The sequence below is a fragment of the Canis lupus genome, chromosome 6 (assembly GCF_048164855.1).
Source record: "Canis lupus baileyi chromosome 6, mCanLup2.hap1, whole genome shotgun sequence".
In the NCBI taxonomy this organism is placed as follows: domain Eukaryota; kingdom Metazoa; phylum Chordata; class Mammalia; order Carnivora; family Canidae; genus Canis; species Canis lupus.
The window spans coordinates 3,784,255-3,811,960 of NC_132843.1; the positions used below are offsets into that span (position 1 = coordinate 3,784,255).

The window sequence follows — 27,706 nt, forward strand, 5'->3', positions numbered from 1 at the left end:
GAAGCCCAGGTGGGCCTGGCACACACCCTGGGTGAGGGCCAGTGCTCTGGGTCAATGGTTTTCCAAAGGAGCTTCAAAGTTTGGTGATCCTCTGGGGAATCCAGGCTGCAGGGTGGAGCGGCGTTGCTGGGGGAGGTGTTTCGATCACTCATAGAACATATTTGTCCCGGGATATGCAGCAATGAATATTTAAATACACTTTGTCAAATGGAATCCATGTCCCATATTGACACAAGAGTGGACCCAAACCACTGCTGCCAACACACACAATGTGTATGTCGTTTCAGAATTTGGTTTGTCCAGAGTGATCTAAATGAAACCTGCCGGGAGCCCGATGACTACGTCTGGTCTTGCGGCGACCTCCAGGGCTTTACTAGGACTCCACAGAGCTGAGCCAGCCCTTGCCTCCGCCACAGCCACCTGGGCCAGTACCACAGAAACCTCAAGTACCAAAATAGCTCCTCAACTAGAAACAGTTCCTTGGTTACTGCGGCCTTTCCCTCTCAAAGAATAAAAGCAATCTATAGAATTCGCTTGACATTCCCATTTAACTTCATGTTTCAAAAAGTTAAAAAATCATAAACATTTCCGAGCTTCTAAAATATTACAACAGATGTCAGGAATCCTGACTTCACACTGAATAAGGAAATAGGAAATAACAGACGCTCACACACAAAGGTTGTGGACAAAACAAAACAAACACGACCCATTGGCAGAGAGAATTTTGAAGGGAGAGCTGGTGACCCTGAGATGACCTAACCAGTTAGGAGGAAACAACAGGGAAGAAAGGAGGTATGTTTGAACACTGGCTTGACCCTTCTTTCATTTAATCATTCACAGGGAAAAACTTTACTGTGTCCACCCTGTGTCAGATGGATGCTGAGGGAGACTGCCTTCCATGTCTCTGCTCTGTAAGCCCATCAGCGATACATACCTAGAAATCCAAGAGTCCCTATCCAGCCTCCTCCGTGAGGACAGGGAGCCCTCCCACCCAGGCAGTGGTTTTCCAACTCTCTTCTGTAGAGCTCCAGGGATGAGGGAGGGCCTGAGAAGCCCCCATCTCCACCTGAGAGCTCAAGGGAAGTCCTCCGCTGAGGTCCAGGGTTCCCTTGGAACTAGATGCAAAATACTGCATACATATTTCAGTTTTTCTGGGGAAGACATTAATGGTTTGCATTGGAGTCTCCACACGGTGACCCCAAAAGGGTTAAGCACTTCTGCTCTGGAGAAGGTGGAGTCCTCATGAGGACCTGCTAGGGTTGGAGAGCAGCCTTCCCTATGGCAGACGCCAGCCTGCCGGGAAGAAGGCCTCACAGAGCACCAGCGGGGGCGCACCAACAGGTGGTAGACCTGGGGCCACCAGGCTGACTCAGACAGGGAACAGAATAGAACTGGCTACAAGTCCCTCCAGAAATAAGCCAAGTGGCCTAGCAGAGGGGACACTTGCGCAACACTCTAAAACACTTCCCCTGAGCATGTTACAGAACTGGAGGCTTCTCGGTATTTATAAGGTAACATATTGACGTGAGTGTTGTCAAGATGACAGTAGGGTGGATGAAAACATTGTGTTTTCCATGGCAATCAACACAGGGGAGGCAGACTGTGAGGCCCCCTGTTTCACGCCTGCCCCCTGCAACCAGTGGCGTGGCACCCTGAGTTAGCCGCAGGCAGCATGTTACTGAGTCCCCTCCCGAGGGACACACCTACCTGTGTGAAGGAAACCTCTTCTGCAGCTCAGAAATAATTAAACCTTCCACGAGGTGATCTGTTTCTGTCACGAGGTCAGCAGCTGATGTTTTTGTTGAGACGCGTTTTTCCTCAGAAAGGGCTTTTCTGATGATCTGAAATAAAAGTACAGAAGAGTACAGGAGGCAGTTACCTGACGAGCACCCGGGTCCCCCAACACATGTGCTCTCACCTCCTGCACCCAAGCTCTGAACCGAAGTAGGCGGTGGGTGTGGGTCTGAGGGCCATGGGCTGCTTCCATCACGGCGGCCGCCGGGGCCTTACATCACACCCCAGAACGTCTCTCGGGGCATCTAGCAAGCCTAACTATCCACTATTCTTTCACCAGAAAGAGGCTCACTTGTCCTACCTGTGGAGCAATTTTTCTCTGAAGGAAAAGAAAAACAGTGGTTCTAAAGAGCATGAAGCTCCTCTCAATGAAAGATGATGTCGCTGACAAACCTTTGCCCTCAGAGTCCCAAGAATTTGATTTCATTATAAAAACATTATCTTGGGCAGCCTGGGTGGCTCAGTGGTTTAGCACTGTCTTCAGCCCAGTATGTGATCCTGGGGACCTGGGATCGAGTCCCACGTCAGGCTCCTGCATGGAACCTGCTTCTCCTCCCTCTTCTTGTGTCTCTGCCTCTCTCTGTGTGTGTGTCTCTCATGAATAAATTAAAATCTTTAAAAAATAAAAATAATAAAAAAAAGTATCTTGCATCATGTGGAGTGGACCATGCTCTTGCATCCAGATTATAAACGTTCAAATGGGGAGCCTTCGGAGAGAGTAAGGGGTACTCCACCAAGAGAAAGGCACTCTCCCTGCTGCTTCAGTCAGGGTACCACTGAGCGGCCAAAGCGGATGTACACGTGGGCTGGCGCAGGTGCCAGGGCCTCTCTGACCCCAGGTCTGGGCTCACAGGTAGACTGTGGGTGTGCGAGCCCCGGCACTCCTGGGCCAGACCTGTTGCGGGCAAGTATAGAGGCACAGGGAAGAGGGGGCCTCCCCAGGGACCCCGGGAAGGCCCAGATGGGAGGGCAGCTGGAGTGGTTAATCAGTCACAGGGCACCCTGAGAAGGACCAGGTCTACTCTATGTAATAAAAATTACGCCTTCTCCAGCCCAGGCCTTGTCACGACCCAGTGTTTCCCTCAGCACGATGACAAAGTCAGGACACCTAAAAAGACTTCAGACCTTGCCTTCCAAACTGGCTGCTACCCCAAGACCCCGCCTTTCCTTCCAGAGCACCATCACTCACTCAGCAACCTAGACTCCATGTTAGGTAATGTCTCCTGAGTGCCTGTTTCACGTCCCACTTGTCGAAGAGGATGATGGCAGGAGGAGACGACCCCCTAGTCTGTAGAGATGAGGGCTGCCCATGGAATTTAAAGACTGTGCAAGAGACCCCGAGACATGGAGCGATCCCTGTTTTTATGCGGCTCACATTATGTCCCCCTTCTAATGCCAGCCCCCAGAAGCGCTAGGCCTAGACAGGGGGCTCCTCTTGTTCATCTTGATGGCACACAGACACATACGACAGAAAATCTAAAGGGTAATTTTGTAAATAATGCAAAAGACAAAGCATATAGCACTCCTGCAAAATCTGTGAATATTTCTGTGCCAGTCCCCACACTGCCACTGTGGCCTTCCTGTCCCCCCCTCCCTTTTTTAACGATTTTATTTATTTATTCATGAGACACACACACACACACAGAGGCAGAGACACAGGCAGAGAGAGAAGCAGGCTCCACGCAGGGAGCCCAATGTGTGGGACTTGATCCCAGGACCCCGGGATCACCCCCCTGGGCCGAAGGCAGGCACCAAATCACTGAGCCGCCCCGGGATCCCCTTCCTGTCCCTTCTATTCGCAACATCCTGCTTAGTACTGTCAGGCTAATCTTCTTAAACATCAATTTGCACACAGTAAGTTCCCACCAAAGGAATCTCCACAAGTTCCTTGCTTATAAATTTGAAACTCTTCAAATCTAACCCCTGTATCATGGCCTTGTCCTCCAAGGATCCCTAAATCTTGGGTTAGTCCAGACCTTGGTTCCACAGGTCATGTGGCAGTGAGCTTGTATCTTGTATGACAATTCAGTGTGGCATGTCGGGGTGTCTGTGGTGTGTTTGTACGTGCACATTTGTGATATATGTGTGGTTTGTACGTGTGCATGTGATGTGCGTGGTCTGTATATGTGTATGTGTGTGATACCTGTGCGACATGTGTGTAGGGAGGTGTGAAGGGAGTGTGTAAGGTTGTGTGTGGGGTATGTATGCATATAGTTCTAGGGAAGGAGAGAGGAAGACCAGAGGACATGCCACCAGTTTCTCAAAGTTCACTGTGCATGAGTCATCAGAGATCTTGCTGAAGTGAAAACTGGTTAAGAAGGTGTGGGGTTTGAGGTCTGACGTCTGCATTTCTGACAAGTTCTGTGGTGACACCGGACCTGTGGGCCACACAGGAGTTGCTGGGCTGAGAGCAGGTTCTCAAACCCCAGAATGAGGACAGGTCCTCAGGAGCTGGGGTGTCCTGGGACCTCTGCCCTGAGAGGACACGGGTTTCCTCTTGCCCTTGCCCCTCTCCACATGTATTGTATGTAGAGTTCAATGTTACAATTCCAACCACGCGCCCTGTAGTCTCTGTGGCGAAGCAACAGTGATCTTTAAACATACGTCAGCTCCTAACACTTTAATGCTTAGAGCTGCCCAACGACCTCCATGGCTTTTAGGAAAAACCCCAGACCTACAAATCTCCCCTCCCACAGGCCACCCCCATGTTCACTATCCTTCGGCCACTCCGGTTTTCTGGCTGATGCTAACCAAATTTCTTTTTGTTCCAGGGACTTCATATTTTCTAGTCTATCCAAAATTTCATGCCATCTGAAGTCATCTTGTTTGTCCCTCTGTTGGTAGTACGTCTCCCCAGGGAGCAGGCTGTTCCCTTTGGTTCCCTATCACATACTCCTTGCCTCTAGAATCGTACCTGGCATAGAGCAGGTGCACAAAATTTTTTTGGATTGTGAAGAAAATACACTTCAGCCTGCTTGAATAGACTGCACATTTTTCCCGACTGGACCACTAGTTTGTATGAACACGGACCACCTCAGTCTCTGTTTTGTCTTACTAAGGCTTTTTGGTTACCCTGTGAGAGTTAACATGTGTTTGGCATCTCCTCCTCCAGCCTCCATCCACGAGCCCCACCTCCTGGAGCCAGCCCAAATCTGCGTTAGGCACTCCTGTCCACTCACTGCACAGCAGCCAGAAGGGCTTGCTAAACCCCTGCCCGTTATCACGGATCTCCCCAGCATAAAGCACTTAGCGGCTCCCTAGCATTCTGAGGATACAAAACTCCCAATGGAAAACAACAACAACAACAACAAAAAAACCCTCCCAATGGTGGTATAACCACAGCTTCCTGAGACTTGACCTCCTAGCAGAGACTATTTGATCCCAAATAGCCAGTATCCTCTTCTTCCTTTCAGGAACAGAAGCCCCAGGTTGAGCAAGGTCAACAGTCCACATCTGTCTGCCTCTTGTGCAGGTAGGCCCGGCCCCGGGTTCTGCCCAGGAGGATGTGAACAGAAGGGATATGTGCAACTTCTGAGTCACATCCTTAAAAGGCCACTATTTGCACACTACTCCCTCCTGTCCTTCCCCCCTTGCCACCAGCTGATGATGTGTGGTGAGAGGTCAGCTTTGGTCACATGGGAAGAGAGCAACTCCTTAAGGCAACAAGTGACAGGGAACCTGGCAGGGACCTGACAGTCACCTGAGTGACTTGGAGAAGCAGAGCCCCATTCCCAGGCTTCTAACTGGGCTGCTGTGGGGAAGAGAAAGGAACCAGCCTTGCTTCTGTCACCAGTCTGTGAAGGAAGCCAAAGCACCAACTTACCACACGGGTCTCACCTAAGCTCTGCGTTCTCCTGTCCTGCCCCTCCTCACTCCATGACTGCTATGCCCCAGCCCAAGTAATCACTCACCCTCAAGCCTGCCCCCACAGAACCGCCAGCCTCCTCCTTGCCCGTGTGTTCTCTGTGACTCAGCTCAGATATCACCTCCTCTATGACAAGCCTCCGACTCCTGCAGGCAGAGCAGGGCATTCGCCCTCCAAGTGTGTAAACCACACAGCTGGCCTCTGAGACTCCGCAGCCGTCCACACGGGTGAAGGAGCCCCGCCTGGCCCCTGTATCCACCTCCCCCAAGTAGATTTTGCAGCCTAGGGAGGGGCTAGGTCTTGGGAAACATCTGAATGACGATTTCTCAGCTGCTACACACTGAGCTCACAGGTAAGGAAAGCTGAAGACTTCAGCAAGTGCGCTCTAGAAGCCGTATCTAACGGCCTTGGTGTTTACGCATTTGGTCTTCCCCATCCTGAAGACACCCGGCTCTGTTGTGTGGAGGAGACACGTGCTCAGGGGCCTGTGTAGGCAGTGTGGGCAGTGTCCGATGTCATCTGGGCACGGCGGACCCAGGCCCCTCACTACAGATCACATCGGGGAAGGGGAGATTTATGCATTTGGGAGGAGAGTCTCTAATCATGTTCTTTTTTTTTTTTTTTTTTTAAGATTTTATTTACTTATTCATGAGAGACACGGAGAGAGGCAGAGACACAGGCAGAGGGAGAAGCAGGCTCCATGCAGGGAGCCCGACGTGGGACTCGATCCTGGGTCTCCAGGATCAGGTCTATTAATGTTTACTACTCCTGTGCTCTGATTGTTTCAATGTGGGCACGTGTCACGGAGCTTCCATACGCCCATGTCCCCTCACAGCACAGCAGGCCACACCGCCTACCCTGCTCCCCGGCAACTTGCAGGTGCTGGGGCCAGCCCTGTCGCACTGGCTGCTGCTCCTTCAGGGCCTGGATCCCACCCACTGGGACACCTTAATTCCTCCCTCTCATCCAGTTACACACTCAAGGATGTAGATTCCATTTTTTTTAAAAAAGATTTATTTATGTATTTGTTTGTTTATTTATTTGAGACAGAGAGAGAAGGACTGTGAGTGTGAGAGAGAGAGAGAGCACGAGCAGGGTGAGGAGAGAGGGAGAAGCAGATGCCCCGCTGAGCAGGGAGCCCGACGTGGGGCTCCATCCCAGCACCCTGAGATCATGACCAGAGATGAAGCAGATGCTTCACCGACTGAGCCCCGAGATCCCATTTCTGAGTGACATCCCCAAACTATGCTGACCTTCCCGCACTGCCTGTATCACCTGCCCACGTTGCTCTGCTTCCCCACCTTCTCTGTCTTGCTCCTTTGAAGCGCTGTCCACCTCAAGCACAGCAGCTCTATGTCCTGGAACCCCCTGCGCGTTGTTGGGCCCCCCAAGAGGACGGCAGGCCCGTGTCCTTTGGGGAGAACCTCTGTGGCCAGTCTGCACAGCACTCATCCCCCTTGTCACTCTTAGTTCTCCCTTCCACAGTTTTGTCTTTGGACGCGATGTCCCTTCCTCCTGTAGTGGCTGACCCCGTCTTTCCTGAGGACCTGCTCGCAGCCCACTACTCCAGGAAGCCGCCCCTGGAGCCCTCAACCCTCTCAGCCCGGGTGAGGCCCTTCTGCTCAGCTCAGGGGTTCCCGCAGCACCTGACACATCCCAGTCACCACACACACCATCACGGGGAGGCACTGCCGAGGCTCATCCACTGGACACTTCTGGAGGGCAGGAGGGCTCTGCCTACCACCTGAGCGCCCCTGGGGACACCGGACAGGTCCTGCCCCGCCCCTCAGGCCCCAGGCCCAACAAGGCAAAAGGCATCGTAATGGGACTTCTACACTCAAGCGGATTCCCAGGTGTGGGGAAGCTGTGTAAACTAGCCTCCTTTCAGTGGCCCAGGACTCGGAAGCTCTAGTTCTTCGGGGAGGAACTGCACGTGAGAAATTCCTGTATGGAATGCAATTCCTACTTGGGCCCATCTCATAACATCAGTAGGGAGAACAGACGGTGCCCCTACAGTTTGGAATCACGCAGGTCTGAATTCCAGCTCCACTCGGGAGACCAAGGCGGGGAATTGTCACTGAGCTCCTGGGAGCCCTAGTGCCCTCCTCTGCAGTAACAGCCTCACCTCAGACACCAGGAGGTTGCAGGCAGGAAAAGAGGACTCCTAGGTAATGGTCTCGAACACAAAATGACATACACACCTGCAAAGTTCTGTGCCGCCCTGATGTTCCTGAGAGCAAATCCTGCCAGACCTTCATGACTTACAACAAAAAAAACAAAAGCCTGTGCACAATGTACAGATCTCAGGTGGGATGACAAAATGCTGGGTTAAGAAAAGTGTAATTCATGAACGTTTCTACACTGCAAGGAATGGTGGTGAGAGAGTGCTGTGCTTTCTCAATAAATCACCAGTAGACTCAAGCGGTCGGGCCTCTGGCCACAGGCCCATCTGCCGGGGAAGGCCCACGGGGCTGCTGGGACAGGCCCTGCTAAAGCCCTTTACTACAGCTATTTTTGCTCTTAGGGAACTTAAACTTTCTCACTCTGCCAGCAGTAAGTCAGCATGTGCTGTTATTTAATTAATGTTTTTTCAGCAGCTCACTAATGAAGCATGCTTCATAGACCTCCTGGCCTGGGTCTTTCCCTCCAGATAACATTCCATTACTGTGTAATACATAAAATACGGGCCTTTAGTCACTGACACCTGCATTTCAAAACTAAAGGAAGGGTCGCCCCCAGCTACAGTGTCAGAGGCATCACACACGGTCCTGTCCTGATCCTCCTTCTTGCCTGCACTCCGTCCTGACTTTGTATTACTGCCCCCAGCAGTAACACAAGTACCCAGTACAGCAAGTACCCAGAACTACAGAGCAACCTGTGTGTGCTCCAGAAGCCACAGAACAGCACCCCTGAAGAACTCTGCCGGAAGTGGGGCTTCTAACATGCAACGGGTCTTTCCTTTGCTGGGCTGGGAAAAGGCAGCTACTGGAGGCGTAGTCCTAGTGATACTGACTGTACACTTCAGGTTCTTTTTTTTTTTTTTAAGATTTTATTTACTTCTTCATGAGAGACACATGACAGAGAGAGGCAGAGACACAGGCAGAGGGAGAAGCAGGCTCCATGCAGGGAGCCCAGCCTGGGACTTGATCCCAGGGTCCTGGCCCAAGGCAGATGCTCAACCACTGAGCCACCCAGGTGTCCCTACACTTCAGGTTCTAGACAGATCTGAGCACAAGTGAGTGTGATGTGATGGCTCATTTTGTGCGTCAACTTGACTGGGCCACAGGGTACCCAAAGTATTCTGTCAAATGGTTGTCTGGGTTTTTCTGCAAGGGTGTTTTTGGGTAGGTTAACATCTTAACCAGTAAAGCTGATTGACCTTTGTAATGTGGGTAGGTCTCATGCAATCGGTTGCAGGCCTGAGCAGAGGGAGACTGATGCTGCTGCTCTGCGAGAGAACTCTCCCGCCAAATGCCGTTGGACTTCATCTGCAACATCGGTTCCCCTGGAGAACCCTAACACACAGGACAATCAGTAAAACCTACAAAGTGAATCCTGCCTGGCTATCACATGGTACAGGGGGCAGCAGGTAACATCTGCTAATACCTCACAAATGACCTTTAGCCATGGGAAGGAGGAGGAGCTGGTTAAAGCAGAGGAGGGCCATGGACATCAGATTCTCCTGGGGTCCCAGGCCAGCGAATCTCAAAGCTCTCCATGTAACTGCCTCCCTCTCTAGCTTCACGGCTAAGTTTCCTGCAACTTGCCATTTCTACTTTCTACACTCCCGTCACCCCGCTGTCCATGGTCCTCCTTGCACCCCATCATGACTCTGAACAAGCTCCATCAGGCACCTGGCCACCTCGTGTGTCATATCCTGAGGACACCCTCACCCATGCCTCAGCGGCCTTTTCTGTGTTGTCTGACTCTCTCCACTTCAGACCGTTCCCTACAAGTGTCCAAGAGCTCACTGGTCCCTGGCCCCCACCTACTGGCCCATGGCCGGGCCATCACCCTGCTGGCACTCACACCTGCTGAGGGCTCACTCTGTCCCGGCACCATTCCAAGCAGTCACACATACCAACCAGTGACTCTCACAATAACTGACGGTAATAATGATCTTCTCATGTGAAGGATGAGGACAATGAGGCACAAAGAAATGAGGAAAGTGACCCATGGTCACAGCTGTGAGTACAGGTAAAGAGGTTCCACAACAAGCACTCCAAATCTTGCCTTGTTGCCTGGAGGCAGCACCCTAGGACTCCCTAGTTCCCTCATGGTGTGGAGTTCTCCAGCACTGGAATTCACCCAGCTGGAGCCAGGAAGCCAGGGGCTCTCCACAACAAGGTCTCCGTCACCTGACAGTCCATGGCCAAGGCTGCCCAGCACACCATTGAGACTCACCTTGGTCAGTCTGAGCATGAGACCCCCCTGAAACCTTACCCCCCACTGAGGGCCTCCTTGTGCCCCCCAAGCCCACCCACCCACTGGCCTGACTTTCCTCTTCTATCTTCAGCTTTAGCCAAGATGCCTTTCTTGGCATTCCTGAGTGATGCCCTTGGCTTTCTCCCCTCAGGGTGTCCATCTTCTCTCTCTGCCCTGAGCCCCTTACCTCCCCTTCCCCTCCCCAGCGTGTCCCCCAACTTCTCCAGTGAATCCTGCTTTTCCTTTGAGAGTCATGGTGCAGGTATGGATCCTCCCAGGAAGGTGGCTCCGGGAAGTTGGCTGCCACAGCCACCCCATGTTCTATGGTGATTAATGGCTTAGGCTTCTGTCCCAAGAGGCCAAGGTGGGGGATGGGGCTGCGATCCCTGCTTCATGCTGAGTGCACCAGAAGGTAGCCCAAGCACTGGCCTGGCCCCCTGGGGTTGGGAGCTGGGACAGTGGATAAGGAGACCCTGAAACTGGCTTAACACCTGGGTACATCACTGCCCCTCAGCTGAATTCTTCCCTCACCTCCCATAGGAGAAAAATGTAAGCAGCCAGCCTTCGGTTCCAGCCTCATGAGGCCAAGAGAGAGAGGAGCCTGGGTGCTCAAGTTCCCTTCTCATGGAGAAGTTACTTTAGATAACCATAGTATAACAGAATTTAAAAACTGCCGTTGGTAAAATGGGTGTTGTAGCTGGACACCATTTTACTGCATGTGTTGATTCATGTAACCACCACCCAAGCAAGACTGAGAACCATTCCATTCATTCCATCAACACAAAGATCTCCCTCCTGCTATAGTCACACTCCTCACCCTGCCACCTTCCTCATGGGATCCCTAATCACCAGCAACCACTTTATAACCACTTTTCCATCTTCGTAATTATGTTGTTTGGGGAATGTTATATGAATTTTCTATGACATTAGTCAACCTTTTGAAACCTGATTTTTTTTCACTCAGAGAGCCATCCACGTTGTTGGGTGCATCAATAGTTCCTCCTTTTTTAGTCTTATGTAATATTCCATGATGTAAAAATATAACCATCAGGAGAAACTGGATGAAATCAGAAACTAGACCTTTCTGTACTATTTCTCCAATTACCTGTGAATTTATAATTATTTTAATATTAAAAGTTTTCTTTAACAGTTTCTTGGGGGAAAAAAGTCCCCTTCTCTCTCTGCCCCTCAGGGTCTCAGGGCGGAGCTCCTCCAGCCAGCCCCCTGCAACTTCTAGGGCTAGGCCGGGGGTTGGGGAAGTGGGGGGGTGCTGGAACTCAGTAGCATCACTTCCATTCTCTAGCTAAGTGGCAAGATTTCAGCCTACTCTCCCCTCAGCCCCCATTAATGACTGGAACCTCCGCGAATGAGCGCTGTGTTTAGGTTAGCAAGGAAATCTCTCAGGGCTGCAGGGGCCGATTCGCCTCCGTGTGGGAGTGACACCAGCCTTTGCTTCAAGCCCTTTAGTCCGGTGCAGGATTTCACAGCTCCTGCTGCCAGTGCAGATGCAAATGCCCCTGAAACAAAGCGCTCCTTCTCACCCCCTACCCCAGCTCCTGTTCAAAGAGTGGGCATAAGAAACAAGCCTCTCTCCTTACAGTGGCATACAGGAAAATGGCAGTTGGCCTCAAACACAGGTCAGGGAGGGGTGGGCCCTGGACATTGGGACCACGTGTGCCCTACCAAGGGCAGCTGCTACTCTGCGCTTGCCAGTTGTCTCTCGGGAGTCCTCTCTTGGCTGAGGTTTCAAATGTTGGCAAAGGTTTTACAACTGTAAGTGCTGGCTGCCTCCCCCGCCCCCCCGCCCCACCACTGCGGAGCTAAGCAGACACAGAAGGCCTGGACCTGGGGCACAAAATGCAGCATGGGGCCAGCGGAGGCGAGGAAGCCACCCACCACCTCCCTTCCTCCAGCAGCTGGGCACACTGAGCCCAGGTGGGAGAGGAACAGGAAGTCTCTTCGGAAGGAAATGAGTGACCTGAGGCCTCCACATACTGACATCTGGGAATCTCCCAGAGAACATCCAGGAGCTTGGCTTGGGATCATACTAAAGTGGAGCCCATAGGTGGACAAACTGGCTCTCTCCTGGTCCAAGGACCTGGCCTTAAGTCCCACCCCAGGCCAAGGGCTCCCAAATTGGTGTGGCCACCATCAACCTCTCCCCTGAACTGTGGATGCAAACTCTACACATCCACGAGAAACCCACTGGCAAGTCAAGCCTGATGTGCTGGAAACACACTTGATTTCCACCTCCAAACCTGTTCCTCCTGCCGTTTCCCCGCCTTGGGAGATGGCAAGTCCATTCAACCAGTTTTGCAGGCGCACACCCTGGAAGGCATCCCTGCTCTCCCCACACCGCCCCCCGCCTCCCAGCCAACAGCAAGCTTGGCAGCCTAGCCCTGGAAATGCAGCTTTTCTACCACCTTCTTCACCACAGCCCAGTCAATTCACCCTCATTTTTCATTGTACCACGTGAACAGCTTCCTTTCAGATATCCAGTTCTGGTCCCCTGTGGAGCTGCAGGGCCCCACACAGCAGCCAGGGCGGGCTCCCTACTGCCCTGTAGGGCCCCAGATAGGATGGCCCGGGCCTCATTATCACACTGAGTAAAGGTACAGTCCTTTCCAGAGTTACTCAGTATTTGTTCAGTGGATGAATACATTTCTAATCGATGTTTTAGTACCACCATCATAAAAACAGGGATAGCCAAGCCAAGGAACACACAAAAAGGCCCTTAGGTTCCTTAATCATATGGGACAAGCAAATGAGAACAACACCTCAAACCCATAAAACCGTCTACAATGGAAAAGACAGACAACACCAAGTGTTGTCCAAGATGTGGAGCAACAGGAACCCTAAGCCTACACGCTGGTAGCAGTGGGAATTGTTACATGCACTTAGAACACTACCTGGCAGCTTTTCACACCTGATGACACAGCAATAACTCCACTCCTATTATTAAAATATTCCCAGCAGAAACGCACACATACATAACCAAAAGACACGTGCAAGAATCTTCATAGCAACATTGTCCATGTTAACTCCAAACTGGACATGATCCAACCTCTCCTCAAGAGCTGGATAAACAGTCATTTAACACATAACAAAATACAGCAGTGGTTCTCAAAGTGTGCCGTCTCCAGATCAGAAGCATCAGCTGGGAACTTGGTAGGAACACCAGTTCGCAGCCCACTCCTTACCTAGTGGATTGGAAACCCTGGGGATGGGACAGAGTCTACCCTAACAAGCATTCCAGGTACTTCGGATGCATGTGAGTGTGTGAGGACCCCATCCCCGCAGCAATGGACCCAATGAGTTTGACCACACTGAGGAGATTGTGAAAAATTCTGTCAGGAAGTTGGGCTGATGACTGTTGATGGGTACACAGAAAGCTAATAAGCAAATTAAAAAAAAAAATGCCTTTTTTTTTTAAAGGAAAATACAAGTTGCGTAAGAAAGAAAATATGTAATACCACCATATACCTGGCTCGACCGTGCATTACAACTGTACGGTCACTGGAAAGTGAGCACAGACAGGGATGGGACCAATCAGGTAATGCAGCCACACAACATAACAACAACATAACAAGCACAACGTCTACAACAGGCTCCAGAATGAGCAGTGGAAGCCTGTGATTTAGAAGACAGGCACAACGATCAGAAAAAAAAGAGATGTCTAGGGAGCAGGATGAGGATGTTGTGGGACGGGGCATTGCTGTTTTCATCACAGTCCTCTCAGGAGTATTCCCTCAGTCACATTCCCTGTGTGAATCACTGATAAAAATTAAAATCACGAATCAAAAACCTCGCGGTGGTGGCAAGGCCAGCCAGACAAGGGGGTTCCCTGGAGCCAGAGCCTGCTGACGTGCTTTCCCTGCCCTGGGGAGGCACGTGGGCAGAAGAGCACCTTCTGGTCCTGACCAGACCGGGGACAAACAAGGCTGGGAGGAAGCGCAGGAATGACCGGGAAGGTCACACGGGGAGGTGTGTGAAGGAAAGGGTCCGGAACCAAACCCTGGAAGGAGAGTATAGATTTCAAGGAGCATGAGAGAGGCAGGAAAATGCAATGTGTGTTTTGAAAATGCCAGATAGTTCAGTCTGGACAGCCAAAGGGCTGCTCCACCCAGGGGCCGTGGGGACAGCAGCCCGGCTTCCCGGGACTGGGCTTCGGGAAGCAGCACCCGCAGCTACACGAGGCCGCCGGAGAGCCGGAGGCCTGCAGCACTGAGCAAGGGTGGGTCCTGCGCTTTGCTTTTTCTGCCTTGTCCCGAAATTCTATTACCGCAAACAGAGGTGAATTTACTGTGAGGCTAATGAAGCTGAGGCTCCAAGGCTCGGGCCCACCCTGAGGCTCAGTGAGGGCCCTTAGCACAGCCTTCACCAGGGCGCACATGAACACCTTTTGCAAGTTTGCAAAAGTCAGCTTTCTAACTGCAGATGGAAGCACTGTCTCTTTCCGCCGTGACCTCCATTATAATTGTGTGTCAGGTGGCACTGGAGTGGGTCCTGGCGTACTTGGCTAAAGGCAAGTTGAGTGGACATGAAATTTACTTTGGGCCTGACTGGAACGATCTGTGGGGTTTGCAGCACACCTGTCTGTAAGTTATTATTAGCCATCCTGTGGAGGAATGGCTTCCAGAAATGCTTCTACTGTCCACCACGCTGACTGACTTGGCCTGGGGACCTGGCAGGCAGGGCCAGAGGAGCATGCGCGTGTGTGCTGTGCAAACTGGCACGTGGGATGGTGGAAAGAAACAGGCAACCACATGGAACTAGAAGTCTGCAGAAAATTCTTCCATGTCTTACAACTAACATATAGAAGAAAATTGACGGGATTCTCAAATTTGACGGCAATCCTAAAAATTTATAGGATCCTACCAATAATCCTACCAATAATAAGTTTGAAGCCTAAATAAACTTGTTTAGACTATCAGTAATCAATTTCAATTAGTCATGCTACAGGAAAACCTGGACTTATCTATTGGCTCCATTTAAAATACCACAAAATCGGGGTGCCTGGGTGGTTCCATGGTTGAGCCTCTGCCTTCAGCTCAGGTCATGATCCCGGGGTCCTGGGATTGAGTCCCGCATTGGGCTCCCGGCATGGAGCCTGCTTCTCCCTCTGCCTGTGTCTCTGACTCTCTCTTTGTGTCTCTCATGAATAAATAAATAAAATATTTTTAAAAATACCACAAAATCCTTGTCATTCAAAGGCATAAATATGAAGCCAAAAATGTGAGAAAAAAGTATTACAGAAGATTGAGAAGCAGCTAAAGAATTATTTTTATGCGGTGCCTGGGTGGCTCAGTGGTTGAACCTCTGCCTTTGGCTCAAGTCATGATCCTGGGGTCCTAGGAGCAAGTCCTGCATCCGGCTCTCCACAGGGAGCCTGCTTCTCTATGTGTATCTCATGAATAAATACAACCTTTTTTTAAAAAAAGAATTATTTTTATGCATTTTGTTATATTTGTTAGCATCTTAAAATTTATACTGTTGTGGGGCACCTGAGTGGCTCAGTCAATTAAGTACCTGTCTTTAGTTCAGGTCCCAGGGTCTTGGGATCAAACCCCACATTGGGTTCCCTGCTCACCAGGGACCCTGCTTCTCCCTCTGCCTCTCTCTGCCTTCTGTCTCCCCCTCCCTCTGCCTGCCACTCCCCCTGCTTGTGTGCTCTGTCAAATAAATAAGATCTTTTTTTAAAAAATGTATACTGTTGTGATTTTTCTTATTCTAAACAATGTTTATACCTAATTTTCAATTTAATTTTGCATTTTTTTTCTTAAAGAAGGCTCCTAAATTGTCTAAGCTTCAGGTCCAACAAAACCTGGATCTACTCTATGGGACAATTAAAAGAAGTAGTTTTCTGAGATACTTCTGTTCATACATCAAAGATAATAAGCACCCATTTCAGTGAATATTACTATTTGTATTTGTGGTGGTGACAGCGGTGGAACTAAAGCCACTGTCTTCCCCCTGAAGCCCCACAGCCAGGGACGCACTGCTGCGTAGCACCAGCATGAGTGGTTGGGCCCTGCAGGAATGGGTTGCGGTGGGGGGGAATCCCTGGGTGGCTCAGAGGTTTAGTGCCTGCCTTCAGCACAGGGTGTGATCCCTGCGTCCCAGGATGGAGTCCCACATCGGGCTCCCTGTGTGAAGCCTGCTTCTCCCTCTGCCCGTGTCTCTGCCTCTGTGTGTGTGTGTGTGTGTGTGTGTCTCATGAATAAATAATAAAATCTTAAAAAAAAAAAAAGGAATGGGTTGGGGAGACGCGAGGAAGAAGGGAGGAGGAGCCGGGCAGCCACTGTGGACAGGGCAGCACTTTGGGGCAAGTGGCTTTTAGAGAGACCTCTCAGGATGGGGTAAAGGGGAGGTGGCAGCAAAGTGTGCAGGGCTGCCCTGATCCCAAACCTATGTCTGAAAGGTGAAGGGCAGAGACATTCATCTCTTCGGAGGTCTCTCCCCACCCCCCCCAGACCCACAACACTACTTTCAGCATATAGAACCCAGACTCAGGAATTCAGCACACACAACTGTCCCAGGAGCAGCTGAGAGGAACAAACTTAATAAAATAGAACTTTGGGTACTGGTGAGGGGGTGGGCATGTTGGGCCACAGGGCCACTGTAACTCTGCCAAATACTCCTTAGCTAAGGAGGATTCAGAAATGGATCAGCACTAACTACCTTTTCATCCCTCTTTGGGGTATCTGGCTAAAGACCAGATTTTTTTCCAATCAGCACTCGATTCCTGTGAGAACATTATTAAGACGATCTGTCCCACTTTTACACAGGTTGCAATGACCTTGTGTGGCTTCTGTTTGTTCCAGGCATAGACCATTCCGGCCACTCTTCCCTCCACTGCCCAGCAGGCAGGAAGCATCACATAATGCCCAAGAGGGAGCCCAGAGTCCTGGGCTCCCTGATCGGACTCCTAATAGCAGAATCTTTATTTTATCCCTCTCCCACTCTCAAAAAGTTTTTTTGTTGTTGGCAAGTTGAGAAAACTTAAGATATCTCTTAATAAGGCCTTTAGAATTGTGCCTGCCATATTACAAGTTCTGTATAAGCATCTGTTCAATAAAATAAAGGTTTTAAAGACACTTCTGTGTCTTCAAGGATTTCAATTTGAAAAACCATAGAAAGCCATCACAACTCACCAGGGTTTACAGTGTAGTATCAGAATCCTAAGCTGGCTTCTCCTTAAAGTCTCAAGGAAGAAGAGTTTTATGGTGGAACCTAAAAGTTACTAAATATCCTGATGATGCTCACTCTGGAAAGGAAGTGAGGGGCCTCAGAGCGAGGGAGGAGGGCGAGAGCAAGTGCTCCCTGCACGTAGTGGATCTGCTTTCCAGTAGGAATGTTTGCCCCGTAACTACAAACCTCAGCATTCTAGCTCTCAAAGTTTGGAGTCCTCCTCCCATAGGAAGGAAAGGTGACAGAGCCACAGGATGAAGTTTCACAACCCACCTTTTCAGTCATGCCTTCCCTACAGGCTGAATCTTGCATCTTTAAAACCACAGAAGGAGGGCCCTCCAACACAAAATGGGTCTGCTCAGTGTCGAAATGAACTTCTAAAGGGGATTAGAGGATTCACACCAAGGTGAAGCACTGTCCCCTGAGCACGTGACAAATTCAGGGTGGGTAAGAGCCTGACTTGAACACCCCGGGAAAACCTGCAGAGCATTTTCATACTGCTAGACCTGAAGAAGAAAATGATGCTTGGATAGAAAAAGTCAATCTGCTCACAGTGCTGCTTCTGTCCTTCCGACCCTCCAAATCACCGGAAGCATCGTATGCCTTGACAAGCCAGGCAGGAGTAAGCCATCTTCCCAGTCCAACGGGCCATGATGGTCCTGGGACAACCACCAGGGCTCCTTCACTGCAAGGACTTGGAGCCTACAATGCGCCAGGCACTGACTGGGGTACTGAGGAGAAGGTGGGTAACCACACGCAAAACTGAAAGTGAGAAAAGTCGAACTGCACTCCCTTTTCAAACTCGAGTCACACGTTCTCGCTCTGCTGCTTGATTTTCATCCTTCCTCTGGTCAGTGTAACAAGTCCCTCCAGGTCCAGATTCAGGATGCTGGAGGGAAGACCATCAAACAGCAAGCGGGCCAAGAGCTCCTGCGCCAGGGGTGTCAACGTGGGGGAAGCGCACCCACGTCCCGGCCGCAGGCTCTTCTCAAAGGTCCTTAAACACAAACAGCAGCCGCGGCATTCAAGCCCGGGGGGCTTTTTAAATCCCGGCACTGGTCCGCGCAGCCAATGCGCTCTAACCTCGGGCCTCCGGCCTCCGACCAAGGGTCAAGTCACCCACAGTTAGACATCGCACCGACACAGGACAGGGGCCGCGTGGGGCGTGCTTCCGGGGTGGCGGCCCCGCTCAGCCCCCGGCTCCTGGACGGCTCCTGCGCCGCACCAACAACGGCTTCGTTCACCCCCAGCCGCCGACCCCGGACGGGGGCCTCCCCGCACCCCGGGCCGCCCCGCCCGGTCCGCAGCCCCGCGCGTCTAGCTGCTCGCTCCCCCAGCCCCGGAGGGCTTCCTCCGTCCACGGGAGTCTGCGCGGACTCTGCCAAGTTTCGAGGGGCGCCCGGCCCGGCCCTCCGGGGCTGCGCTCGCAGGACCGCGCCGTCCGGGAGGGGCCCGCGGGCTCACCTGTCCCGCCCGCAGCGCCAGCTGCACCGCCGCCTCGAAGCACTCCTCCCAGGGGCCCCCGGCGGGCGGCGCCTCGTCCTCGCCGTTCGGCTTCATCGTGGCCTCGCCGGGCCCCGCCACCTCCGGCCCTGCTCGCCGGGCCCCCACCGGCTCCCGCCGCCCGGACGCCAGGCTCCGCACCGCTTTCTCCTCGTCCCGCCACTCGGCGTCTCGGCCTCCGCCCGCCCCACAGCTGCGCCCGCGGGAAGGGCAGGGAGCGGGCCGTGGCCCCGGGAGCCGCGCGGTGTGTCCCGCGCCCCGCCCCCCGCCCCGGCCCTGCCCGCGCCCCGCCCCGGCCCCGCCCCGGGCCCGCCCCCACCCCTCCGGGGCCCCGCCCCTCCCGGCGAGGACTCGGGCGCGCGCGGAGCCCAGCTCCCGGCCTCTGGCCCCGCCCCCTCCGAGCCGCGCCTCTCGCTCCTCGCTCCTCCAGACCACCCCTGAGGTTGGCCCCGCCCCGCAGGGCCCCGCCCCCGCCCCGAGCCCCGCCCCCACCGCCCTCCCAGGCCCCGCCCCTCCCGGCGAGGACTCGCGCGCGCGGAGCCCAGCTCCCGGCCTCTGGCCCCGCCCCCTCCGAGCCGCGCCTCTCGCTCCTCCAGATCCCCCCTGAGGTTGGCCCCGCCCCGCAGGGCCCCGCCCCGCCCCGAGCCCCGCCCCCACCGCCCTCCCAGGCCTCGCCCCTCCCGGCGAGGACTCGCGCGCGCGCGGAGCTCAGCTCCCGGCTTCTGGCCCCGCCCCCCTCCGAGCCGCGCCTCTCGCTCCTCCAGATCCCCCCTGAAGTTGGCCCCGCCCCTCAGGGCCCCGCCCCGCCCCGAGCCCCGCCCCCACCGCCCTCCCAGGCCCCGCCCCTCCCGGCGAGGACTCGCGCGCGCGCGGAGCCCAGCTCCCGGCCTCTGGCCCCGCCCCCTCCGAGCCGCGCCTCTCGCTCCTCCAGACCACCCCTGAGGTTGGCCCCGCCCCTCAGGGCCCCGCCCCCGCCCCGAGCCCCGCCCCCACCGCCCTCCCAGGCCCCGCCCCTCCCGGCGAGGACTCCGGCGCGCGCGGAGCCCAGCTCCCGTCCGGCCCCCCCCGCCCCGCCTGCTCCGCGCTGACCCGGCCCTGCGCTCTCCCGGGACGAGAAAGGAGTGCTGGGGACTGTGGGCCTGGGACGGAAGCCTGGAACGGGACTGGAGCAAGGCCCCGGGGCGGGGGCGGTGCGCGGCCGTGGCCCCGGCTCCAGCGGGCACCGGATCTGCCCCAGCTGGGGGTGCCCCCGGCCCTCTCGCCCCAGCCAGGCGGTCGGCGCGCACAGGGCCGGGTGTGGCGGGGCCGAGGAGCTGCCTTCAGCGGCTGACGGGTTGCTCGGGTTGCTCGGGTTGCTCGCGGGGGCTGCGGGCCTGCTCGGACGCCCGCGGGGGCCCGTCTTCACAAAGCGCCTGTGTTCCTGAAAGTCCGGATGCAAAGGAGAAGCCTTCACCCCCCCACAAGAAAAAACAAACAAAAAAAAGAAGCCTTCACCCCAGCAAAAACCACACGCTACGATGACAGTTGGTCTTGCAAACTGCCTGTGCTCAGAACTCCGATGTGCAGCCCAAACTGTGACTACTCTTTGTCAGGAGGCGTGACCTTTTAGACCTTGGATTCTTTAGAGCTGCTGCACACTGGCACCAACCGCCTAAACACAAATACAAGGCTCTTCCTGAGAGGGTGTCTCTAGTGTCCAGGAGTTTAATTTCATAAGCTGTTGTGCCTGCTCCTTTACAAAATATGCTGACCCATATAAACTGATTCTGGAGTGTCACTTCTTAGTCTGGGAGAACAGTGGGAGTTTGTACCAGAACTTTGGGACGTCCTTTACACAGTTAACCTAACGATGGGGTTAAATGTTTTTAGATTTTGTATCTGTGAGCGCTCAATGTTGAAATATCTTGTAAAGAAAATTTAGGTCTACGGTGTAAGAGATGAAAATTGCAAACAATAAGGAGGAATTAGGAAGCCAGAGCTGGGCAGGGCTTTAGTCTCGCACTCTAGCCTTGCCCTCAGAAAACTAGGCCAAGAATTGCCCCATCTCCCACAAGGGCCATTTGGGGGCAGTTAAAGACATGCTCTGCTCCATCTTTTCTGTTCCTATTCTTTTTGGTTTTCAGGCTATGGAGTTGGACTTCAGACTCCATACTTAAGACTATGTTCTGAATGCTTCACTTTAAAATTAAATGCAGCCAATTGTTGACCTTCATGGCAGGTTTTCATTAGAGGTCCCTTCCAACACCAAGCAAGATTAGGAAGTTAGAACATTTCTCTTTGGTGCCTTCTTAGCTTCCCTTTCTGAACATATCTCCCCCCTACTCCCTGTCCTGGATCCATCTAGGAGCTCAATTATATATTTAGATAAGCTCTTGTGTTTAGCTTATCTAAATATCTAGAGAAAAAGACTTCATAACTTCATTGCTTAACTCTCAAGTATCTTAAGGTAGAATCATGTGGTTTTTGCCAGTACAAAGTTTAGAGCCAGCCAGATTTTCCTAAGTGAGAATATTGGCCTCATTTCTTCCTTGCTGTGTGGATTTGAGCAACTTACAAATAACCTTCTTTGCTTCAGTTTTAATTGTTCCTCAAAAAATGGTGTTTTTTTTAATTTTTATTTTTGTTTTTTGTTAAGTATTATATGGGTTAGTATACATGTGTTTGGCAGTTTTGTGTTTGCTAGTATTATTAATGACTGACTTATTCGTGTACCCTGAAGTGATCAGCATATTGCTTGGCACGTAATAGGTGTTTAATAATTACCTGTTAATCATTCAATATTGAAATCAACTTTGTCTAACAGATCATCCAAGTTTCTCATGCTTTACTGACAATCCTCCATGGAAACAACATAGTTCTTCACCATGATGACCTGTATGCTACTCTGGTTGTTATCTCTTTCAGAGGCCCTGGGAAATCACATTTGCTTTGGTAAGCCCCTAGAATACAGTGTTCTGTCTTGAAAAACTACTTCTTCACTGTCCCATATACCCCACCCTGAGGGTACAGCCTCAGTGGGCGCTCTGGTCACCAGGAGGTAGAATGTAAGGTGACTGCACAGGGGGCCAAAGAAGAGAGGGTGGGGTCGGAGTCAGTGAGAAGGTAGAAGGGCATTAAGGACAGATTATCTCCTTTTTGCCTTGCCCTTTATATCCTTATTAATCTGGGAGTCCCTTCTCATATCCTTTCTGGAAAAAGCAAAGTCTAAATAAATCGTCAACAAAGTTTTTCTATTCTACCCACTTTTCTAGCTTCCCAGATTACCCTGAAATCTGATCTTATTCTCCAGGGCCAAGACTCACTGATTGGGACATTTGAAGAGCTTTGTTGTTTCATCTCATCTGAATCCCCAGAAGTAGGCCCCAGGTAACATTTGACCATTCTTAGCCTCAGGTGTGGAAAGTTGGTCTTACGGGCTGAATTCTGTTGCCCTTGAAGTTCTTATGTTGAAGTCCTAACTTCTAGACCTCAGAATGTGACTGTAACCAGAGATAGGGCCTTTAAATAGGTAATTATGCTAAAATGAGGTTCTTAGGGTGAGCCCTAATCGAATATGACTGATGTCTTTTTAAGAAAAGGGAATTTGGGGGTGCCTGGGTGACTCAGCTGAGCGTCTGACTTGGTTTTGGCTCAGATCATGATCTCAGGGTCATGAGATGGAGCCTCAGGGCTCAGTGCTCAGTGGGCAGTCTATTTGAGATTCTCTCCCTCCCCTCTCCTCTTGTGCACACACACTCTCTCTCTCTCTCTCAAATAAATAAATCTTAAAAAAGAAAGAAAAAGAGAAAAGGAATTTGGGCACACGCATAAAGAGGGAGAAGGTCAGCTACAAAGAAAGAAGAGAGGCCTCACAGGAAACCAAACTTTTGGATACGTTGACCTTTGATTTCTTGCCTCCAGAACTGTGAGAAAATACATTTCTGTTTTTAAGCCACCCAGTCTGGGGTACTTTATCATAGCAGCTTTGGCAAACTGATACAGTTGGGAGCCAAAGAGGGTTGCCTGTGCATCACTACACTTAGGGTTATAAGGAGCTTTTCTCAGCCAAGAGGCCTTGTAGCAGGCAGTAGGGAGCCTGGGTCTCCAGGATGGAACAACAGAGCCAACCCTTCTGCCCACCACCCAGCTCCCTGCCAAGCTGTGTGTGTGTGTGTGGGGGGGATCACTTATGCAATAATCGAGTCAGACATCACCACATTCTCACTAAATTAAGTCAGACAGGTGATTACCAAAAAATGCTCTGTATTTAAAGATCACCCAACAAACAACAATTCTAGGAGTCCTTGCAAAGCTCTGCTCCAGTGGAATTCTCTATAAAAAAAATTCTCCAAAGGTTATTTCTCCTCATTTACTTCCACTGTAAAACTAGAGATGCTTTTTCCTACTCTGGAAAAACCTCCCAAGTCGTTATTCTCATTGAGGAAGGGGTTAATGCAAAGTGGTGGGCATTATGCCTCCTGCTGAGTATGACCTTGTACCAGATAATTCCCTAGAATTCACCTGGTGTGCTTTCAGAATTTTTTTTTTAAGATTTTATTTATTTATTCATGAGAGATGCTGAGAGAGAGGCAGAGAGAGACACAGGCAGAGGGAGAAGCAGGCTCCCCTCAGGGAGTATGATGAGGGATTGAGAGAGGGATCCGGGACCCTGGGATCACGCCCTGAACCGAAGACAAGAGGCTCAACCGCTGAGCCACCCAGGCGTCCCTGGCATTCAGAATTTTTCAAAGTTCTCCTGGGACTCTATTTCTTCTTTCCTATTTTCTTCACTCACTGCTTACCTGGATTCTATGTCTGTGGATTCCACCATCGTAGATCCTGGAGACAAGGAAATTATACTTCAATCATTGATGATTCATTCTGTTAACGTAACCTGCAAGACCTCAGTTCTGTAAAATAAATTCCCAATATTTCTAGTTCCATGCATCAGAAATTCTTCATGAGGAAGGTCATGAAATTAATGATACTAGCAGAGCAGATCGTATTTTGCAATCCATAGACTCTGAGGTACTACTTGCAACTCTCTCTATTTCCCCATAACTGGATTCTCTTTCTAGCTTCCCCTCCTGCCAGTGGCAGAAAACTTCCTTCTAGGACAACTCAGATATGTCAGTGAGTTTTCAGACTTTTCAAGTTCAAAATTCAATTAATTCGGCTTTGGGTTGTCGCCCTTTTCCCTAGGTAGGTCCAATCAAAGGGAGCTCAGCCCCGGGGGAAGACACCTGCCCCTTGATCCTTGGTCTGTCTTATACCTGCAGGATGCTGACGTGGGACCTGCCCCGTCCAGGCCACTATGGTCATTCCTTCCTTTGACAGCCTTGGCCATCCTGATATGGAGTACTAATAGGCCCTGCTGGCTTTCGCCTTAACCCCAAGGCCCCCTCGGGGCTCGGGCACCCCCTCTCTGGGGCACTGCAGATAGTGAATGCTCCCCAGGGGAGGTTCCCAGCCTGGTATTTCCAGCTTGGGCGTTTTCTCCTTTGCTGGCTCACCCTCCCCCAAGCTGGTGTCCTATGGAAGGAAATCAGGTCGTGCTTGCTTCCCAGGTCTTGCCAGGAAGAGGCCCAAGCTTCCTAAAGTTTTCCAGGAAAAGACCTCCTCTCCAACTACCCCCAGCTCCGCCTTTCTGCAGGAGGGGGCAGAGTGGGTGGCCTTAAAACATTAACTCTTTCTTTACAGCGCTCCTCCCCCATCTCCATCTACTGGGGTTGGGAGGGACACAGCCTCGGCCTTATCATATCTTTTTCAAAAATTTTATTTATTTTTTGTCCTCACTGACCAAATGGGTAAGCTTTGTTCTGAGCTCTCCTGAGAATACCCCCCACTCTTGGCTTAGGGTAATTCACCCTCAGATCTCACTGCTGGATGGGGGAGGTTCTTGGGGTTGAAAATGGATGGAGAGGAGACCTTACTAAAAACTCTTCCATCTGCCTATATTTTAAAACTGGATTGCTTTAAGGGAAACGTTTCTCTGCCTTTTTATTGAAAGCTTATGTTCCATTTGCAAAGTTTTGTTTTTTTTTAAACCTAAGAAAGCATTGTTACATTATGGTGGAGAAAGTTTGTTTGTTGGTTCATACAAAATGCTACAAAGTTATTAATAGCATTTGAGAGGAAGATACAGTGAGATTCTGCTGCCTTTAATTCAATTATTGAGACACTTGACATTTTGAAGTGGATGGAACAATGACCAGCCCCGAATGAAGGAAATTCATCTTGAAGCTTTATGTCTTCATTACACAGACACTGGCTTTTGAAAGTGTTGATACTTGCACTTTCTTTTTCAGGTTGTTTTGATAACTGCAGAAAGGGGGAAGTCAATGAATGTGCTCAGTCCTCCCAGACCTTTCTTCACCTGACAGTTCTCCATTTTTTCACATATCCTTCTTCTTTGTTTATTTTTTAAAAAGATTTTATTTATTTACTCCTGAGAGACACAGAGACATAGGCGGAGGGAGAAGCAGGCTCCCCCGTGGGGAGCCCGAGCAGGACTGGATCCCAGGACCCCAGGATCACGACCTGAGCGAAAGGCAGAGGCTCAACCATGAGCCACCCAGGTGCCCCTTCTTCGTTTAAAATACTCCCTCTTTAGTCCTAATAGTCTGCATCAACTCCCATCCTTAGAGTTAAACAAACAATAAACAAACAAGCTTCCTGAACCAGCTCTGTTGCAAGGAGCCCTTTAAGAAGTTCACAAGCCTTTGGAAAGCAGATGGAGTTTCTGGCAATTATCAAAATCAGTCATGTTTTCATTAAGGCAATGTTTTATTTTAGGCTTTAAGAAATCTATTCGGAGAAAAAGAAGTCTATTTGGAACTTAAACATAGAAAGCACTTTTTAGTATAGATGAATATATGTGTGTCTTTATATGTGTTTGTGTATACACACATGAAGACAGAGAGAGCACATCACCTTTGGGGAATAATATATAGCTGACAGAAGAAAGCTAGCTGACATAGCATTGCAGGGATCCCTGGGTGGCACAGCGGTTTGGTGCCTGCCTTTAGCCCAGGGCGCGATCCTGGAGACCCGGGATCGAATCCCAGTCGGGCTCCCGGTGCATGGAGCCTGCTTCTCCCTCTGCCTGTGTCTCTGCCTCTCTCTCTCTCTGTGACTATCATAAATAAATAAAAATTAAAAAAAATAATATAGCATTGCACTAAGAATTCCATTTCTGGGCAGCCTGGGTGGCTCAGCAGTTTAGCACCGCCTTTAACCCAGGGAGTGATCCTGGAGACCTGGGATCTGATCCTGGAGACCAGGGATCAAGTCCCACATCGGGCTCCCTGCATGGAACCGACTTCTCACTCTGCCTATGTCTCTGCCTCTCTCTCTCTCTCCCTGTGTCTCTCATGAATAAATAAATAAAATCTTAAAAAAAAATAATTTCCATTTCTAAGGCAGCCACTGCTATTAAACTAGAATATTTTTAACCTGGAAGGATGAATATGGGATCTAAATAAGACACATGCATTCTACTTGTCTGTCACAAAAAGGAATGTTGATCAGCATTAACATTTGAATCTTTTCTGCCAAGAGAGGAAACCAATTTAAGGGGGAAGCAAAACAAAGGTAAATTTCATATTTTTCTGTGGATTTATCCTCATATACATTTGTTTATTCATTCATGCATTCATTTATTCAACAGGTATTTCTGCATTGCGTATGGGCTCTTGAGGGTTGGGGCAATGAGAAGAGAGGGTGATTTAGGGTTCTGTATTACCAGTTATTTCAGTTGGTGGCCTTGCACATGGAAGGCAGCACATGGAAGGTTCTAGACTCCCTAGACCGGGGGTCTAGAACAGACTGAGGGTCTAGAACTGAGTTGGGAATGTCTTTGCATGGGGGAAAATACATTAAGGAGGGTTCAAGAGAGGATGGCAGGACTGGTGGATGAATGTAGCAACAGATTGTCATTAGATTGTCTTTGGAACTTGGTTTGTAGCATCATACAAAAATCCAGGAGGCAGATGCAGAATTCAATCAGCTGTCATTGTCACTGTCATCAGTGAGAGCTGTGGTCCCAGCAGTAGGAAGAATGTGAAGATGATGCAGAATTCCATCAGGTTCAAAAGCCTGAAGTGGACACCTTGTCTTCCTAGAGTTGGGTTGAGAATTGTTCCTCAGTGGATGAACATCTATTAGCTGTAGCAGGATGTAGAATCAAGTGAAGAAATACTCAAGAGAACCAAACTCATAACAGCAGTATCTCCATACTAAGGGATTATCTGTGAATATGTGTGTATTGTATGCATAAATGTAATCTAATATGACTAAATGCACTTAATAAAACAACAATATTATAATAAAAAGCTCTTTTAAAAGTGATTGTTTAAAGTTGCTGAACAGAAAATGAATTATGCTGAACTAGAAACTTCATAATAAATATTAATTCTTAGGACCAAAGCCACCCCTTTCATCTGCACAAATACCATCCTCGAGGACACTAAAGAATTCACTGACTCATATGATTCTCTCTTCCAAGCATATTTCTCTTGGAGGTGGTGATGGTTGTGGGAGGACCATCACTGAGACCAGACACAGAAAACAAAGTAAAACAAAGGTATTTCTTTTATTCCCATATTAGAGAGCTCTCGTGGAGTTGTTAAAGTTAACTTCTACAAAGACAATCCTACTTTTCATTACTTAGGGGGGAAAAAAGTGTTCATATTTATATCATGAACATTGTTCTCATGTCATCCGCATTCCAGAACTTAATTGGCCTTTTGTTTGCTATTTGCAATGCTTTCTAACATTTGTAACAAGTGACATACTTCAAATCTCATGTTACTAGGGTTCTAGGCTTCTTATTTCACATCAGTGGACTGTTGTATTAACTTTGTGTCCTATAAAATGGGTTTATTTAACATGAGAGTGTATTTCTGCAGGATTCCAAATAGTTTTGTGATTAAAGAGGAAGTCTTCTGG

General features: G+C 50.5%; 1 protein-coding gene and 1 long non-coding RNA gene across 4 annotated transcripts in view; one reads left to right on the forward strand and one right to left on the reverse strand.

Annotated features, from left to right (window-relative positions):
• Nucleotides 1-19,019, reverse strand: part of IMPA2 (inositol monophosphatase 2) — a 45,238-nt gene extending 26,219 nt beyond the window's left edge. Inside the window, exons 1-2 of one of the 3 annotated variants that reach the window (XM_072828667.1) lie at nt 18,740-19,019; nt 1,708-1,841 (exon numbers count right to left, since the gene is read on the reverse strand). In XM_072828667.1, coding sequence (XP_072684768.1) covers nt 1,708-1,841; nt 18,740-18,835 — 230 coding nt within the window. In that variant the 5' untranslated portion in view covers nt 18,836-19,019. Of the gene's footprint in view, nt 1-1,707; nt 1,842-5,705; nt 5,841-17,548; nt 17,576-18,739 lie in introns of those variants that run through there. The other 2 variants (XM_072828668.1, XM_072828666.1) reach the window with 2 other exon arrangements.
• Nucleotides 19,020-19,810: 791 nt separating this feature from the next.
• On the forward strand, nt 19,811-27,090 carry LOC140634920 (uncharacterized). The gene is made up of 2 exons (XR_012032237.1): nt 19,811-21,709; nt 22,068-27,090. It is a non-coding gene; the product is annotated as an uncharacterized lncRNA (long non-coding RNA).
• Nucleotides 27,091-27,706: the final 616 nt, after the last annotated feature.